The sequence below is a fragment of the Camelus dromedarius genome, chromosome 17 (genome assembly GCF_036321535.1).
Source record: "Camelus dromedarius isolate mCamDro1 chromosome 17, mCamDro1.pat, whole genome shotgun sequence".
Lineage (NCBI taxonomy): Eukaryota > Metazoa > Chordata > Mammalia > Artiodactyla > Camelidae > Camelus > Camelus dromedarius.
In genome coordinates this window covers 32,581,419-32,599,698 of record NC_087452.1, presented here as the reverse complement: position 1 = coordinate 32,599,698, position 18,280 = coordinate 32,581,419, and the positions used below count along the sequence as shown (strand labels likewise).

At 41.5% G+C, this 18,280-nt stretch overlaps 1 protein-coding gene across 11 annotated transcripts in view; it reads left to right on the top strand.

Moving 5' to 3' along the window:
• DOCK3 (dedicator of cytokinesis 3) overlaps nt 1-18,280 on the top strand; it is a 299,439-nt gene that overhangs the window by 217,870 nt on the left and 63,289 nt on the right. For 9 of the 11 annotated variants that reach the window (XM_031470420.2, XM_031470423.2, XM_031470422.2 and 6 more), the window contains exons 22-27: nt 3,246-3,327; nt 7,457-7,627; nt 10,526-10,718; nt 13,351-13,478; nt 15,864-16,010; nt 18,028-18,126. In XM_031470420.2, the coding sequence (XP_031326280.2) occupies nt 3,246-3,327; nt 7,457-7,627; nt 10,526-10,718; nt 13,351-13,478; nt 15,864-16,010; nt 18,028-18,126 (820 nt within the window). The remainder of the gene's footprint in view (nt 1-3,245; nt 3,328-7,456; nt 7,628-10,525; nt 10,719-13,350; nt 13,479-15,863; nt 16,011-18,027; nt 18,127-18,280) is intronic. The other 2 variants (XM_031470421.2, XM_031470426.2) reach the window with 2 other exon arrangements.

The following is an 18,280-nucleotide window of genomic DNA, read 5'->3' as shown; positions in this document are numbered from 1 at the left end:
ATAACAAAATTTATCATCTTAATCATTTATAAGTGTACAGCTCAGTGACATTAAGTATGTTTACATTTTTATACAGCCATCAATCACCACCATCCATCTCCAGAACTCTTTTCATCTTGCAAAACTGAAACTCCTCATTCCCCGGGACCCAGTTCTTCTGTAATCACCATTATATTTTCTGTCTATAAATTTGCGTAATCTAGGTACCTCATATAAATTGAATCATACAATATTTGTCTCTTTGTGACTGACTTATCTCACTAATCATAATGTCCTCAGTGTTCATCCATGATGTAGCATGTGTCAGAATCTCCTTCCTTTTAAAGGCTGGATAATGTTCCATTGTATGTATATACCACATTTTGTTTATCCATTCATCTGTCAGGGAATACTTGGCTATATTCAACCACCTTTTAGCTATCATGAATAGTGCTGCTATGAATATGGGCATACAAATATCTCTTTGAGACCCTGCTTTCAGTTCTTTTGGGTGATCATATGGTAATTCTATTTTTAAATTTTTGAGGAACTACACAACAGTTTTTAACAGTAGCTGCACCATTTTACATCCCCACCAACATACACAAGGGTTCCAGTATCTCTCCATTCTCACCAATACTTGTTACTTTCTGGGTTTTGGGGTTTGTTTGGGTTTTTTTTTGCATTTTGGAGTTTTTTTTAGTAGTAGCCTTTCTGATGAGTATGATGTGGTATCTTGTGGTTTTGAGGTTTTGATCTGTATTGTCCTAATGATTAGTGATTTTGAGTATCTCTTCAAGTGCTTATTCACCATTTGTATATCTTCTTTGGAGAAGAATCTATTAAAGTCCTTTGCCCATTTTTGAATCAGGTTCGTTGGTTCTTTGTTGTTGAGCTGTAGCAGTTCTTTATATATTCTGGATATTAACCCTTTATCAGGGACATGATTTGCAAATCCTTTCTCCCATTGTATTTCAGTCTGTTGATTGTGTCCTTTGATGCACTGAAGTCTTCCATTTTGATATAGTTCAGTTTATCTATTTGTATTTTGTTGCCTGTGCTTTTGATGTCATATCCAAGAAATGATTGCTTAATCTGATGTCATGAAGCTTTTCTCTTGTTTTTGTATGAGTTTACAGTTTTACCTCTTACATTTAAGTCTTTGATCCATTTTGAGTTAATTTTTGTTTACTGTGTAACTTGAGTCCAATTTTATTCTTTTGTGTGAATATTTAGTTTTCACAATGTAGTTTGTTGAAAAAGACTATTCTTTCCCCATTTAATGGTCCTGGCATCCCTGTTGAAAATTATTTATTTATTTATTTATTTATTTATTTATTTATTTATTTATTTATTTATTTATTTATTTATATTTGTGAGGATTTATTTCTGGACTATTTTATTCTGTTGATGTATATATCAGTCTTAATGCAAGTACCACCCTGTTTAAACTACTCTTTATAATCAGTTACTCTTTGTAGCAAGTCTGAAATCAGGAAGTATGAGTCCTCTAACTTTGTTCTTCTTTTTCAAGGTTTTGGCTATTTGGGGTCCCTGGAGATTCCATATGAGCTTTAGGATGGATTTTTCTATTTCTGCAAAAAATGCCATTGGGATTTTGATAGAGATTGCATTGAATTTGTAAATCACTTTGAGTAGTGTTGACATCTTAACCATACTGAGTCTTTTAGTCCATAAACACAGATGTGTTTCCACTTATTAGTATCTTCTTTAGTTTCTTCAGCAACATTTTGTAGCTTTCAAAGTACTAGTCTTTTACCCCTTTGGTTAAGTTTATCCCTAAGTATTTTATTCTTTTTTGATTCTACTGTGAATGGATCATTTTCTTGATTTCCTTTTTTGATTGTTCAGCATTAGTGTATAGAAAAACAATCAGTTTATGTATATTGATTTTTGTACCTGCAGTGTTGCTGAATTTATTTATTAGTTCTAACAGGGTTTCATACATACAAGATCATGGTAGCTGCAAATAGAAATAATTTTACTATTTCCTTTCCAATTTGGATGCCTTTTATTGCTCTTTCTTACTCAGTTGCTCTTCTAGTAATAATATGTCGAACAGAAGTAGCAAAAGCAGGCAAGCATCCTTGCCTTGTTCCTGATCTTAGAGGAACAGCTTTAAGTCTCTTACTGTTGAGTATGATGTTAGTTGTGGGCTTTTCACTGACATTTTAAACTATAGTTTATTACATGGTTGTCATACTTTTCCTCCTAAGAAATGGTGGCAAAGCTGCTAAAAATAGGTCTTGGTCTTTTGATGAGAAACATGTGAATAGCTAAATATATCACCCACAAATAAATGTCAAAGAAAATAAAAAGACAGTCAATAAGAGAGGTGGTATGAACAGTAAACATGGGAGACACTCACAGGTTATCTAGAACCATTAAAGCCATTTTAAAAGTCACCATGTTATTCTGTGGAATGAGCACAGTTTTTGGAAACGTAAATAAAACCGAAGGTGGTAAGGCTGTGGAGTCACTGGAACTCTGACACTTTGATGTCACTTTGGAGAGCAGGCACTGTGCTATGTGCTTTACATGTGTCGTCTCATTAGAATTCACAATATTTTTGAGATGTTATATTGTTTCTTCTCTATTTTAAATGAAGAGAATGAGGACAGAGTGCACAAATAACTTGCCCAAGGATACAGAGCTAGAAACTGAGAGGGCCCCGAGGTGAATCCTGCTGTCTGATGAGGGCCTGTACTCTTGATCTCTGTGCTTCTAGCCATGTAAACGTGCAGAATTTCTGACGCTGTAACCCCATTCCACGCGAATGACTTCATCCTAAGGAAATGAGACCAGTGAGATGGAGGTGAAGCAAGGCGGGGGAATGTGGAACTGTACACCTTTATTCAGAGTGTTTTTCTTAAGTTACTTTTTTAGTTGCCTTTTAACCATGTCATTGGTGTATGTTCTGGAGCCTTAGCAAATTTAAACAAAACAAGAACATGCATCCAGTCCAAGACTTTGGTAGAACTTTCTTGTAATCAGAATAGATGTATGTCAGGGAGAGTGAAAAAAAGTGATTGTAACTGATAATTGCAATGTGGCAACTCTTTTTGGACAAGGAGTGTTGTCTGGTCTCAGATGATCTAAAGATTTCACAGCTGTAATGGATTCATCACTCCATTCTAGTTCATCAGCAGGATTATTTCCTGTGTGGCTAATTGAGAGCTGCAGATATTTCAGGCTGCATTGCTTTTCGATTAAAGTGGGGTCTCTATAACTGTTCTCTTTCCCAGGGAGCTAATCCGCTGTTTGAAGTGGTACATGGACTGCTCAGCGGAACTGATTCGGCAGGACCACATTCAGGAAGCCATGCGGGTAATGTACTGAGCTCGCTGTAGCCAAAGGGCTCACTCCTGCAGAACTTTGTGAGTAATCTCAATGGTGTGGTGTGCAGGACAAGTGTAGACATTCCATACACTTCTCTGCTTTCAGGAATCACCGCCTTGATCCACATAACTCCCATTTCCTTACTTTGATGTTTTTCCCTGGAAGGTCTTTATTCCTGATAGTTCTAAACAGGAGGAAGGGATGATGTGCATGTGGTTCCTGGCCTGCCTGGTTTTTGCCAACAACATCAGTCTTTGCTTCTACTGGCTAAAGTATCATATCTCCTTCTAAGCCAATGTTGGTGGCAACATTGATTAGAAATAAGATCTTTCAGTACTTTTCCCTTCTTTAGTAGTTAGTAAAAATTGTTTTTTGTAACTGTTTTAAGTAAAAAGAACTGAGTGAATGTACTGTATGTGGATATGTTGAGAAGAAGATAATCGTAAAACCTTGACCTTTGGAGGAACACAGAGTCCCCCATGGTGACACCCCTGCTTGGACAGGTTCCATGACCAGGCAGCCCTTTGCATTGCTGGGCAGCTCCAGTTTACAGGCGACTGTCCTCATTGTGAATTATCTATACTTCCTAGTAACTTCTTTTCATGGCTACTGCTTCTACTGTAGAGAACCACTTATGAGAATGTTGATTGCTCTTTTGCTCAACAGTTCTCCAGATAGCTATTTGAAGAAATCTGTTGTATCCTGTGGGAACTCAATTGAAGCAAGTTCATGCTTGCTTATTTCTGTCCCTGTCTTTCCTTGTTCTTGAGTTACCTTTTTTAGTTGCCTTTTAACTATGTCTTTCCCACCCTTTCTAGTTAGTAATAGAAGAATGGCAGCAAAGTAGTTTTGCTCTTTCTCTTAATATACCATCATCTGTTCTAAGTACTAGTGGACCTATAATTTTGTTATTCTTGTCCACAAGATGTTTCTGTAAGTATCATCAGATTAAAGAGGCAAAATCAAGCCATAAATCCACGTTTCATCTTGGGTCTTCTCTGCACATTCTGTAAAAATCTAAGGCCACAAGTCTCATTTCTGTCCTCCTTCATGCAGTACATGTCTGCTAAGCAGTCCACATCTGTCATGGGTGCTAAGATGCAAAGAGAAGATTGACTGACCTCTTTCCTTGAAGAACGCATCACCTGTGTTCTTAGAGGGTAGAGCACGGTTCTGAGTGTAATGTGAGGACAGGGCCTGGGTTTTGCTCTTCTCTCAGCCCCAGCATCCAGGATGTGCCTCATCTAGTATTAGAAGGGATACAAGTTGAGCTAAATGCCAAAGATTCTGTGTGAGTCCATGAATTAATTGCTTAAAGTTACTGGAGAAGATATCTCAGAAGTTTTCTCCTAAGAATCATTCAGGCAGTCAGTATTGCTTGGTACCTACCATGTGTCAGACACTGTGTCAAACACTGGGGATTCAGCAGGGGCTCAAGCAGAAAAGGCTAGGCCTTCCTAGCACTTCCATTCAGGTGGAGAAAAGGTAGACAATAAACATGTCAGATAAATAACAAAGTCAGTGAGGAAAAATATTGATGAGTGCTCTGAGGGAAATAAACAGGATCATGGGATAGACTGGCTGTAGAGGAAGGTTTACTTCAGATCAAGAGTTTGGGGAAAGCTTCTATGAGGAGGTGACCTCTGAGCTGAAATCAGTATTAAGAGTTGGGGAATAAGCATTCCAGACTGAGGAAACAGCATGTTTAAAAGCCTGGATGGGAAAGAGCTAGAGTTTTTAAGCAGCCATAAAGGGGCTGATGTGACCAAAGTAGGGGCTTTCAAATGCTAGAGTGGATGTGGGAGGTGACAGAGAGGAGGACCTGAGGGTCTGGCTAGATGGGCTGGTTGATGACAGGGTCTCTGATGAAGGTACAGAATTCCTGGAGAAGATCAGGTTTGGGTGGGGAAAAGAAAGAGTCCCATTTGGGGGAGCACTTTTCAGGGGCACTTTTTTGCTACTACCATTTCAAACTAACTTGAATGGTATCTAATACTGATGCATCTAGACATAAAGTTTTATGAGGCATTTCCCCGTTTTTCATCAGATTTCAGGTTACAAGTCCTCTTGACCAAACTGTTAAGTCTCCATCTGATCCTATTTTCATCCTTCTGCTCCAGATGCATATGCTTCTGGCCTGGCACCCCTTATTCTGGTACCATAAGCTGTGGACCAGGAAACCTCCTCTTCTTTATTGGTCATGATTCAGTATATCTTTTCACTCATGTCCCATCTCTTCCTTTCATTCTCAGTCATGACCTTTCCCAAAGTTCCTGTTGCTAAAGAAGATGAAAATAAAAGAGTCCTTATTTTCTTACTTGGTTATATGATTTGTTCCTGTGTGAATGACCTCTCGGGGAGTATCTTTGGTGGATTTGAGGGTAGCTTTTGGTGAGAGGTTCCAAAAAGACAGCACACTTTTCACTGCTAATCTACATCAGATCCTTACCAGGAAGCCAGGAAAAAGAAAGCACAATTGTCTCCTTGGTAATAGAAAGGTTGTAATAACTTTTAGGATCTCTTTTTCTTTCAGGTTTAGTAAGTAGAAAAAGACAGAGCAGCTGCTTCAGCAATAGTTAAGTGTTCCATTGTCTCCACATGGGCTTGGGAACACTTGTGAACTTTGAACAGCTTCCATAAGATCCACCCTCACCTTTTACTCCACTCTTCTGCCCTCCTCTCTTTCCCCAGTTGTGTCTGCCACAGGTGACCAGCTCTACCTGGGTAAAAATCGAGAGGCGTAGGGAAAGGGGAAGTCAGGTGTTGATGGATGGCTGAAAGTGAGCTTGTTTTCCTTGCCCTCATCCAGGTTTTCACAGGGCCAGCTTCAACAACAGCCTTGTACTCCTTTGCAGAGTGTTTTATGTTTTAGGACTTGATGGAGGAACTAAGCCCTCATATCCAGGAAGAACAAGCGACTTTGCTGTCTGGTTCTGCCTCCACTGTGCAACTAGTGGATGTTTCAGACCACTCAAAACATGTCTTATGTGGTAGTTGTTTCAAAATGAAAAACTGGTGATAAGGAAAACATTTTCCCTTTAAAAATCAGAGTATGTAGCAGACTTTCCAGGTTCGTTACAGGCCAGGTATTAAAAGGCTACTAGTAGGGAGATATAGCACTTATGGATATGAGGCCACACACTAACTTATTCTACGCGATCCTCTGGTGCAAACATCAGAACACACTTTTTTCTGAGGTAGCCATTTTTCACTGCCAACTAGGTTTAGTGTAGGGTACACACACCCTTCCCCCAAAAAAAATGTTGCTTTGCTAAACCTGATAGATGGATAGATTATGAAAAGTGGGTTGGGAATTGTCTCCTGTTACATATTTCAGGTAACTGAGCTCCATTTGTTTCATCCTTGGATAAGTTTCTCCTCAGGGTTCAGTGTCTCTGCCTTTCTATTGTCTGGGAAATCTTTAGCCTTTCTTTGAATAGAAAGTATAGTCTTGGATCTTGAATTTTCTAAAAAGAGAATTACTTTGCTCATAAGCACAGGCCAAGCTACATGGACTCCTCAGAATCAGATTTTCCTCCCAAGACATGTTATGGGAGGTTTTTCTTCTGTATTGGTCATGAACTGTTATGGCAAGTGTCCTGGTCTGGAAGAGGTTAGAGAGTGGGTGTGTCTGCTTCACCAGCTGCTGTGCAACTAGGGCAGGTTTTCTCCAGACTTGATCTCTGGCACCAAGTCAGGCCCCAGCTATTTTTCAGAGAAATAGAAGACTCTTTAAAGGATTCTTCCTTCTTGAAATAAATTCAGGAGAGGTTCTTACATCATTGCCTTTTAGCCTTTTATTTGTGGATATGAAAAAATGCAGAAAAATATAACATTCTTTTGAGCCTGTATGTTCTTGAATTCAGCTGCTTCCATAATAATTGGTGGTTCCTCACTTCCAGAACCTCATGAAATAATTTGATGATTCTCTCAGTAAGAAGAAAGTTTGGACTTTTGAGAAAGGCTTAAAAAGTTAAAGTGCTTGTCTTCATAGTTGAAATTGTCTGTCTCCTGATTGTGGTGTATAATTCACTGGTACTCTATCTTACATTCCCCCTTGTGTTAGTTCCTAGCCATCTTTAACACCTCTCTATCCCTTTTTCTCCCACACCTCCAGGCCTTGGAGTACCTTTTCAAGTTCATCGTGCAGTCAAGGATCCTGTACTCACGTGCCACCTGTGGGATGGAAGAGGAGCAATTCCGGTCCAGCATCCAAGAGCTTTTCCAGTCCATCCGGTTTGTGCTCAGTTTGGACAGCAGAAACTCAGAAACACTCCTTTTCACTCAGGTCTGTGAGCTGCAGGGAAGCTTTGCTGCTGGATTCTTGTCTGTCTTAGCAGGTGGTTTCTTTGTCCTCTGGCTTCCAGAGTTGAAGAAGCCCTGCCAGGCTCCTATGTGTTAGATAAGGGGTAATTTATAAGGAAATACCTAATAGAACAAAATGCTGCTTTTACTTCAAATCCAGCTATGCCTCAGCTTCCAAATATAAAATAGCCCAGTGGTGCTTTATTGTGGAGAAGAAGCACAACTTTGTTCTCAGGAGCTGCCTTTAGACCAGATTTATTTAGCTACCATAGTATTAGTGGTTCATGAACATCTTATTTATGGAGGATATTCAGACTATAGAGAGAATTTTATTTCCTAGTCACTATATTAATTTTTAAAACCTTATGTTAGTATTGGTCCATTTTAGGAATTTAGAGTGAAGTAGGTTGAAAAACAGCAGAAATAACTACAAAACTTCGGCTGAGAATTAGGATTAGATTCTGTTAGAAATAACAGTGTGGGAAGGAGTTTTGCTTCCTTATATTAAAAATGTCTGGTCAGCTATTCAATTAACTTTTCCATGCAAGCTTACCCTGCAAAGGATCAAGGATATTGTTCATTACCCTAGTCACAAGGGAGTTTTCTCTCTCATAAATGAATGTCAGAATTTTATCTAATTAATTGCGCTTCTTTGATTTTTTTGAAGCCAGTTATTAACATCAAAACCTGTCAGCAAAGACCAGACAGCCTCTCTCATGTCCATTCAGTCAGTCATTACCAGGTCTGTCATTAGTGCAGATATATTTTAAAATATCTCACTTAAGATTAGAATAGTCTGCTTTTTCTGTTTTTCACTTGCTTAAATGTTGCCCCTTGATGCCAATTGCCTATAGGCCCCTTGCCCCAGAGAACAAGTAAGCAACTGGGAGGTAGTCTCTATAAAAGAGTGGAACATCTCAAGGTTACCAGGTATCTCTAATGAGAAAGGCTCCTTCCATGGGCTCCCCTTGTAAATACTGCAAGCAACTCATCTTTCTCCTCCCTTTCTCTCCCCAAGCCTATCTATTCCTGCCAACAAGGGCTCAGAACACCTACTCCTCCCTTAGCTTGTGGAGATATGGTAGCTCAGAGGTAGCTGGCAGAGCCAGGCAGATATACTTTCTGAGAACTAAGCAATGCCCTCAATGGCTTATTCCTACCACATCAGGATAAATAGCTTAGATCTAGTCTCAGCTTAGACCTAAGTCAGAGTCAGACCTGCTCCTTTGGTGCCAGACTCATGTTTCATGAGTTTCAGAACTCTCAGCAAGTTTACTGTTCAATGAGACTTTATGTCTCTAATTCTAACCACTAGGACATGTTAGGGTGCAAGTATCCTGTCCTGGTGCGTAAGTTTAGGAAATTTCACCCTTTAAGAGAGCAAATCAGCTGCTGTTTGTTGCTGATTATGAAATACTTACTTTTCCCCCTTTATCTTTTGTATCTAGCTGTTTATGATGCTTTGTGTTTGTACCGGTTCTAATTACTACAAAATGATCTCCTTGATATCCCAGGGCGTTATAAATCTGCAGATGGAATTTGCATAAGTTCGGTACTTGGGCCTGGCGTGAGCATAGACTGCAGTATGACAGACCTGTTTCCCCATGGTGTAAATGTTCACTCGCTCTAGGCCAGCATCTCACTGCCTGATGAAGCAGTCAGGAAAAACTGCCCCCTCCCTCCCAACCTGCCTCTTAGGAAGAGTACACTCTTGTGAAGAGTGTCGCAAAGTGACACTCCATTTCTCTTTGCAGGTCTTGGGTTAGTAGTGTAAGAGGACTGAGAAGCAGAAAAAGCCTCCTTTATGCTGCTTCCATTTAGCCAAGAAAGAATACAAGCCAGCATTTATTTAAAGCGTGTTGTGTACCAGTCATTCTACTGGAAACTAACTTTGCGCAGCTAATCTTTTTCCTCATACCCATACCAGGAGAGAAGTAATTGCATCATCCCCATTTTATAGATGAGAAAAATGAGGATTAGGCAGTAATTCACCCAAGGTTATGTGGCAGGTAAATGATAAAGCTGGCATTTAAACTCATGTCTGTCCAATTCCAAAATCCATTCTCTTTCTCCTAAACTACTCTGCCCCACAGAGGCTCAGCTTGCCCTCAGGAGGCCCAAAGCTGAGATCCTGGGAGAGAAGTCTCCAGACGCACACTCTCCCCTTGCTCGGGTCATCTGGGTCACTGAACACTGTGCCAACATCATCATCAGTCCTCAAAGTTCATGAGTAACTAAATCCACACATTCTCCATCCTTTTGGATTTATACTTGGGACTGCCAGGCATCATGTGAAGGAAATAATTTACAAAGTCTTCAGATTTCATGGTTTCAAATAAATGCTACTATTCTGGGGAAACAGTCCCGCCTTCAGAGCTGGATTGCTGGCTGCAGGGCTGTAAATGGAGTTCAACTACTGCTGCTTCGTGATGCTCAGTTTCTTCTGCCATGCTTTCTTTGAGAAGTTCCTGGCCTGAATTTGGGACCAAAATTAGAAAATCAAGAGCTCAATCACAGAAACAAACTAAAAATTATTATTTCATTTTATGAGCAAAAACAGCTGTGCATATTAAGTCATGTTGAGCTGGCTTCTCTATGTATTTCCTTCTCTTGCCAGCAAATGCCTTGGCAAGTTCTGAAAGCTTCAAGTGGCCTAGCCTCCAGTAAATTGTCTTATTTTGGTTTCCTTTTTGGTTCTCCCTGCTCCATATCCCAAGAGTGCTACAGGGATTGGTGGAGTCAAAGGCCAGAGAGGAGGCCACTGGAGGCACGGGTGCTGCAGTGCCTTCTCAGCCTCTCATCACCTTGTATCATCGTCTAAACATGCAAGATGGACACACACCTAACTCTGAGCTAACCAAGGCTTGGCTTTCTTCCACAGGCTGCACTCCTCAATTCCTTCCCAACCATCTTTGACGAGCTGCTGCAGATGTTCACTGTGCAGGAGGTGGCAGAGTTTGTGAGAGGGACTCTGGGGAGCATGCCCAGCACTGTGCACATCGGGCAGTCAATGGATGTGGTGAAGCTGCAGTCCATTGCCAGAACTGTGGACAGCCGCCTGTTTTCTTTCTCAGGTAAATCAAGTTAGGATAAGAGTCACACTCACCTTTCCTCCTTACTGGGATGTTGGTAATCAAAGGATCAGTTTTATCAACCATTATGCAAGAAACCAGTGGCTCTTAAAATGCAGAGTTTTTGGCAAAGTCTGTTAGGGAATGCAGCCAAAACCTAGGCCTACTGCCTTACTCACAGTTTATTCCCAGGGACCTGCATGGGGTGGCCTGCAGAACAACCTCCAGGCTCACAAATCTAGGCAGCTGCCAAGAATGGGGCAGGATGAGAAAGCAGAAGGAAAGGAGGGGGAACAAGAGAGAAGGGTCCAGCCAAAGGGAATAAGGTAAGTCAAGGAAATAAGAGACCCTGAAAGGGGACCCTGAGGACCCACTGTGCTTTCTTGGTTCCTTGCCTTACCAGTTAGATTCCTTTTCCTCTCTTTGAAGGAGCCATAAAGATTAGACAAAGAGATGGACAGGTAGGCCTCCATACTCCGAAAGAGACCAGGAGAGCCTAACAGATACCATCAGCAGCCCAGACTGTCTTTCGGGAAGAACTTCCAAATTCATACCTGAAACCACATTGAATGTGATTGGATACTCACTGGCCAGATGTTAACATCAGTATGAGCCTGGTCCTTTAAGCAGAGTATCACTATTATGAAATAAACTTCTTGGGCACAGAAATAAATCTGAAATACTAGCAAAACAGTTACTACCAGAATTTTTATAATTAGAATTTTTTGGTAGTAAAATCTTTTAAGTTTGACTTTTAAAGTACAAGAACAACAATTTCTCAGCCCAGGGCTACACACATTTGCGATAGTGAATAGATGCTCCCTTTAACTTATCTCTGCCTGTGTAAAATATTGCTGATGGTAAAGCTGCCACCAAGGAAGTCAGCTTTTCTCCATTAGTAACTGTTTATAGTAAATACTTCTCTTTTCACCAGTTCCTTGATTGAAGATAAAATCAGTGGGTTGGACGCACTATCACTGGGCTGTTGTACATACTCAAGCCTTGAGCACTGCTTAAAGGCAGGTGCTTTCTGAATATATGAAAAGGCAGACAGCAGACTGCCCTTGTTGATATACTTTATTTCTAATATTTTTGCATATACTTGCTGCATCTCATGATCACTTAAGAAAAATTGTTCTTAAACTTTATGTGGCAGGAACTGTGTAGTTGAATTTTGAGATAACAAGCCACCATCAAATTTTTGTTTGCATCTCAATTTTATTGAATGCCTGAGTTGCAGCATCTTCCTTGAAGCAAGAGGACTTTTACTAGTAGTGTCATTTAACCAAATGACTTATATTCTAATATAGCTTATATTCTCAGGGCACATCAGTCTGGTCTCTTCTTCAGCAGGTTCCAATAATGAAATACTGTTTTGTCTGCCGGCAGCTATTGGTTGTTACAAATCCTGTTCTGTTGGTATTTTAGTCTACAAAATACAGTAAGAACTTCTCTTTTATCCAAGGATCCTTTTAAGCATAGAATAATTGTCATTCCATTTTGTTTGAACATATTCTAAGTATTTGACAAGGCAGTCCCAAAATCTCTTGTATGCCATGTAATTTGTCTTCTGCTGGAAAAGGTTTTCATTCTGAATTTCATCGGAATACTTAGTTATGGTCAGCTATGAACAATAAATTCAAAACATCATGGCTTGTTCGTGTTACTGGTAGTCTGACTGAATCATGCTGGCCAGGTATGATGGTACTTGCATCACGCAGTCATTAACCACATAGAAGTGCAGGACACCAGAAACATGTTCACACTTGTATTTTACTTTGTCTTCTCACCACACCTGTGAAGTAAATGCAGACAAGGCCATTAGCACCTCATTCTACAGATGAGGGAAATAAGCCCACAGGAGGAGTCAACTTGCCTAGGGTCTTAGAGTGAATTAATAAAAGAACTTGAACTAGGATTTAGCCTTCCTTGATTCTGGAGTTCTAGAAATAGTCACCTGATGAAATGCTATTCAGTTAACAATGAGGAGAAAAGAAAAGAAGAACATGTGAATGTATGCAGTAGGACTGGCAGTGAGGGTTAGCTAATTATCAAAGGCTTATGACAAAAGTCCCGCTTCTGTTCCTTTCATTGCTGCGGACACTCGTAGTGTCCCAGAGGCCTGAGGGGAAAAGGGGGCAGACCTGGTGGCTGACACAAAGTAAATGCTCATGGGAGTGGAAGTGCCAGGTTGCCTGGCCAGGGTATCGTGAAGAGGGACCATTTATAATCCTGTTAAGTCTGTAAGTTCAATCAGTGTAGGTCATAGAACTAAATATGTCATTTAAATGGAGTTTTCACTGTAATCTGTGCTTTTAATTGGGAGTCTAGTCAGTTAAGAGATTTTATTTGGAAGCAACCTCCTAACATTCATCTTGCACAAAACACCATAGACATTTTGGTCTAAAATGAGAAAGAAGGAAAGAGAGATGGGAAGATAATGCTGTGGGTTGTCTCACAATGTCCAGGAAGTGGGCTTTTAGGCCCACATAAGGAAAGGGGGTGACTTCCAGCCTGGCTCCAGTCCCGGCCCCACCTGCTCTGAGACCAGCTGCATTCCCACAATGCCACTAGCTTCCAAAAGGAGCCAGTTCTCCTCTGAAGGGCATTTTCTCCTTTGTGTTTCCTCTCCCAGAATCCCGCCGCATCCTGCTTCCTGTGGTTCTCCATCACATTCACCTTCACCTGAGGCAGCAGAAAGAGCTGCTAATCTGCTCAGGGATTCTTGGCAGCATCTTCTCCATCGTCAAGACCAGCTCTCTGGTAGTGGCCCTAGACGCACTCCACCCCCCTCCCCCAGCTCTGTCCCTATCTTGTGTTACTTTAGCCAGAAGCACACCAGCAAAGATCACTGTACACTTCTCAGTCAGAGAAGCTTTCATCAGTGACAAGAAGGTGCTCAAGTGAATGGAGGCCTGCCTGTGTGTGCCCAGCAGGCTTCTCAACACAACAAAGTCTTGCTTTTTGAAAAAACTGCTCTATCATAGATACACCCAGAAATGTAATTATCAGTAGTGCCAGAAAGCTCAGTCCTGTGCATGCTGTGTTTCTACCTAAAGGTATAAATTCTGTGTTCCTGGGAGTGTTCTGAGGATACTCAGGCACAAGCACAGAGAGGCAGGCCCAGGCTGAGAGGCAGCTTGCTCATTCAGACTTTTCTGTCAGCTTCCTGGCAGTTTGATTCTACCCATATGGCATTGCTATACCATGCCAGATGAGATCAGGGTGTACTAGAGATAAATGATGCCTACAGGAGTTCTGAGCCTCATGGGATCAGGACTGTACTTTAGGGATCAGGTTTCAACTAGTAATGCTTTTGCCTATTTTCTTTCCTCTTTGCTTAATTTTCTAGAAGAGCTCCGTGGTAGGAGAGGAGGGAGGGAGGAAAGGAGGAAAGACATGTATTAGGCATGGCTAAGAGTAAGAATTTATTTTAATTATGTCTATTGTATATATTTATGATAATAGAAATACATATCTCTTATAGAAAATTTGGAAACGATAAGGAATTAGAAAGAAATTAAAAACAAGAATGAGGTTTTTATTACACCATCTTATTGAGATAAGGTTTCTAGAGAATAAAATTTCAAGTGCATTTAAAATGAAGGCCAATAGCCAAGTGATAAGAGCATACAAGGTTAGGTTACCCATGAAGATAGAGCAGGAGAGGTGCTGAAAAGAGTGTGTTTGGTTTGAGCAAGATACAAGGACTCAATAGGGTACACTGGTATCCAGACTTAAAGTACCATCTGGTGATGAGGGCCCAGTCTGGCAGTGACACTGATGGTTGTAGAGGCCCTATTGTTTGCTCTTGGCTCCAGACAAGGCCTGGCAGCTCTCCTTCCCACCAGGCCTCAGAGAGGCAACACCAGACACATAAGGTCTACCAGTAACTCAGGGTCACAGACTTGAGGGAGTGGGAAGCTTATTGGTAAAGGAAGGCGAGAAATTGAAGGGCAAAAAAAAAGGGAGGGAAGGAATGGAAGAGGCATGGGAACAGGTAAAAACCTGAAGGAGATGATCTGGTTGTATTTGTGGGGCTAGAGAGTCAAGTGCAATTAGTTGCTTACAACTACTCAAAGAACCATCACAGGTAAGAGTGTTATGATCAGTTCAACAGATGAGAAAGAAGACTTGATTCCAAAAGCTGCTTAAATTCTTCATGTAGAATGGGGCAGAGAATAACTATATTGAATGGATGGGTAAGGGATTGATGAAATTTAAGCTCTGTGAGAGCAGATACCATCTTTCTTGTTCACTTCTGTATACTCAGGTTCTCAAACAGTGACTGGCACATGGTAAATACTTAATGAATGATGGGTTTGATGGATGAATGGACAGATGGACATTTGAACCAGTAATAATATAGACTGGAGATGGGGCAATGGATATCTCTTTGTGAGATAATGAAAATCAAGCTATAGGGTTTGAGATTGCATGTGAGAAGTCTATAAAAAGATAGCACAGACTCTTCCTAAATTCAGAACCCGCTGGCTGGGAAGCAGCCATTCGTGAGGAGGCATGCTCTGTTGTTTTTGTGAAGCTGCCCAAGAAAGACACACTGAGGCAGAGTCCTTCTGGTGGACCAGGGAACATGAGGAAAAATGCCCAGGAGCTAGAAGTAGGACCCAGGCATATCTGGGCAGCAGTCAGAGGCAAAGATTGAGGTCACTCAAGGAGAAAATGGTCCTCAGAAAGACTGACATACTTCTGTGTGCATTAGCAGTAGTGAAGGTGCTGCCACCACACCCTGTGGTGTGAGTACTCTTTACCATTTTCTTGAAGTATTAGTCAGCGGTGTTGTGCTTTCTCCTGACTTTTCTAGGGAAATCAAAGAAAACATTTAACCTCTGCCCTGTAGATTGAACTACTGTATCTGCCTGAGGTTCAGAATTGTGGGTATCAAGGTGGTGCTGGGTTAGGGTAAGGCCCCAGCCACCAGACCAGGGCAGCAGTGGCAGGTGTGCCTCACCTCCTCTCAGAGCCCTCATTCCAGGTTCTTTGACACTGCATGCCAGTGAGGCCGAGAGCTCAGTGTTGAGGATTCAGTCAGAAGACCGCTCCTGACATGGCTGACTTAGTAAGTACTGCCAGCTGCACGTCAGCCGGCCTGGTGCTAATGGTGTGCTCTCTCGCTGCTCGCTCCAGGAGGCAGATGTCATGGAGGAGGTAGAAATGATGGTGGAGAGCCTCTTGGACGTGCTCTTACAGACTCTGCTCACCATCATGAGCAAATCGCACGCTCAGGAGGCGGTAAGAGGGCAGCGGTGCCCGCAGTGCACAGCGGAGATCACTGTTAGTAACTAACATTCAGGTTTTCTTGCTTTCTTTTCTAACCTGGGGCTCCTCCACACCAAACCCCACCTCACCATCACACCACATTCATCGCAGCCTCCCTTCCTGCATGATTGTCAGCATGCTGCCTTCTTTCCTTCTTGAATCAGACTTCATCTCCACTCTGAAAGTTCTAGGGTCATACTCACAGGAGTCTGCTTAAGGGTAGATCCAGAGACTGCTTCTTGTCCTCTTTTCCTGCACACTGTCTCTATTGGCCTTTGCCTTTGAGCCAAGTAATTTTCTGTGATGGGGAATGAAGCAGAGATGTAGTACCAGGTTGGAGGTGAAAAATAGACTATTCCTTCTAGGAGCAGACTCAGCAGGCACTCGTAAATGATGTATGTGACAATAATTTTCTCAGTAATTGCTTGTATCTACAAATTAGTTGCATTTGTCCATAGTGTTTGTATCTAAATATCTAGCATCAGGAATAATGTGATGACGTAGAATTGCACCAGCATTACTGGACAATGATCTCCTGTGATCTAAATCTAATTAGAAACAGACTTGGAAAGCCTCTCAGGAGGGGCAGAGAGACACCCCTCAGGACTCTCACTCCTGTACACAGTGGACTTCTTAGCCCTGATGTTGGAACATGATAAACAGAGTGTATCAAATATTCCGGTTGGCAGGTGGGAGATTACAATGATCCCTTTGTAGAAAACCTTCTGAGGAAACAAGTCAAGCTCCAGCCTGTTAGGGAGAGCAGAGAGCAGGCATGTGTTCTGGAGCATTGGGCTTGGAAGGAATGTCTGCTCCCTTAGGAGCACCTATTGAGGGTACTCTCCTATTGAGGGTAAAAACATATGTGCTCTGGCATGTCCTGGTAACTCATCCTTCTTACTAACAAGAGCACAGTACTGGCTGTGAGCCAGACCTTGCTTTATGCACTTTACAAATATTAACTCATTTAGCAATACTAATGAAGTGATTAATTTTATGTGGATTTAGTGAAGATGATAATAAAAGTTTATTGAGCACTTCTTTTTATACTGAACTTTTTACTTCAATGTTTATGTACATTAATTCATCTGATCCTCACAACAAATCTATAAATTACGGCTTATTCTGCCCATTTTTTTAGATAAAACTGAAGATCATGTAAATGTATATATTTTACATACATATATGTATAATAATTTCATGGGTCTAAAAAGGATTTGAGAGACTAAAAAAAGTGTTGTCAAATTCCCATGAGTTTAAAAACATTTGAAAACTGCCCAAGTGAATTAACTTCCCTCCATTTCTTCTGAGGAGGTAACCTTCTAAGAGAAGGCTATGCTCAGCTGCCCTGTGCCAAAATTTTCCGTGAGATGATGAGTCTTTGGAGTCCTTAAGGTGGGGCTTTTGTCTGTGTGCCCCAGTTGGAACATGAAGAAATTTTAAAGACTCAGTTTTTATCTTTAAATTTTCATTTGTCCTAAAGCCCATAGCTCATCTTCTCATAAAGTTCATTTTGACCCCTCTGCTTTCCAGAGACTTTTGTTAACCTACTTTGTTTTGTCTGCCTAGTCTAGTGATCACATATAAGCTCTGGGAGGTCTCCAAGGAGATCCTTGTAGAAGGGCTGCTCCAGCCCAGCAGGATAGGCACAGTCCAGAAGCAGAAAAGGCTGAGTACCCTGTTCCCAGTAGCCCCTCCAGACTTCAGTATGGTACTCTGACAGCATATAATGACAGAGGATGATGTAGCCAAAACTTTCCTAGGAAGAAAGCTAGATTATCTGTCTCACTTTGTAGTACTTCATTATTATAGGTTAAGGTTTTCCAATTAACCCCATGCTGCAGAGGTTCCAAGCCCTCCAGGCCTCCCTTAGCAGAGAAGTAAACTCACTTTCAGGGCCAGAGTTGTTACCTTCACTTTCATGATCACTGGGGCCATCTCAGACCCTTCCTTCTCTCCTTGCCCTCTGTGGATTGGGGGAACACAGCTCTTGTGACTGGCCATGCTAAATGTTTTTTGGGTTGGTCCCCAGGGCGAGTATGTATCCTGCCTTCTCTCACTGCTCCGCCAGATGTGTGACACCCATTACCAACACCTCCTGGACAACTTCCAGAGCAAAGATGAACTCAAGGTAGGCAGAAAAGCACTGACCTTTCACCGGGAAAGGAAGCGTGCAGCTAAAACTGTGGAGGAGTTTTCCCCCTGCCAGGGGGTGAGTGCAAGTGACCAGTGCTGCCAAGGGTGTAGGATTTATCAGCCCCACTGTACAGCTGACTGTATGGCTT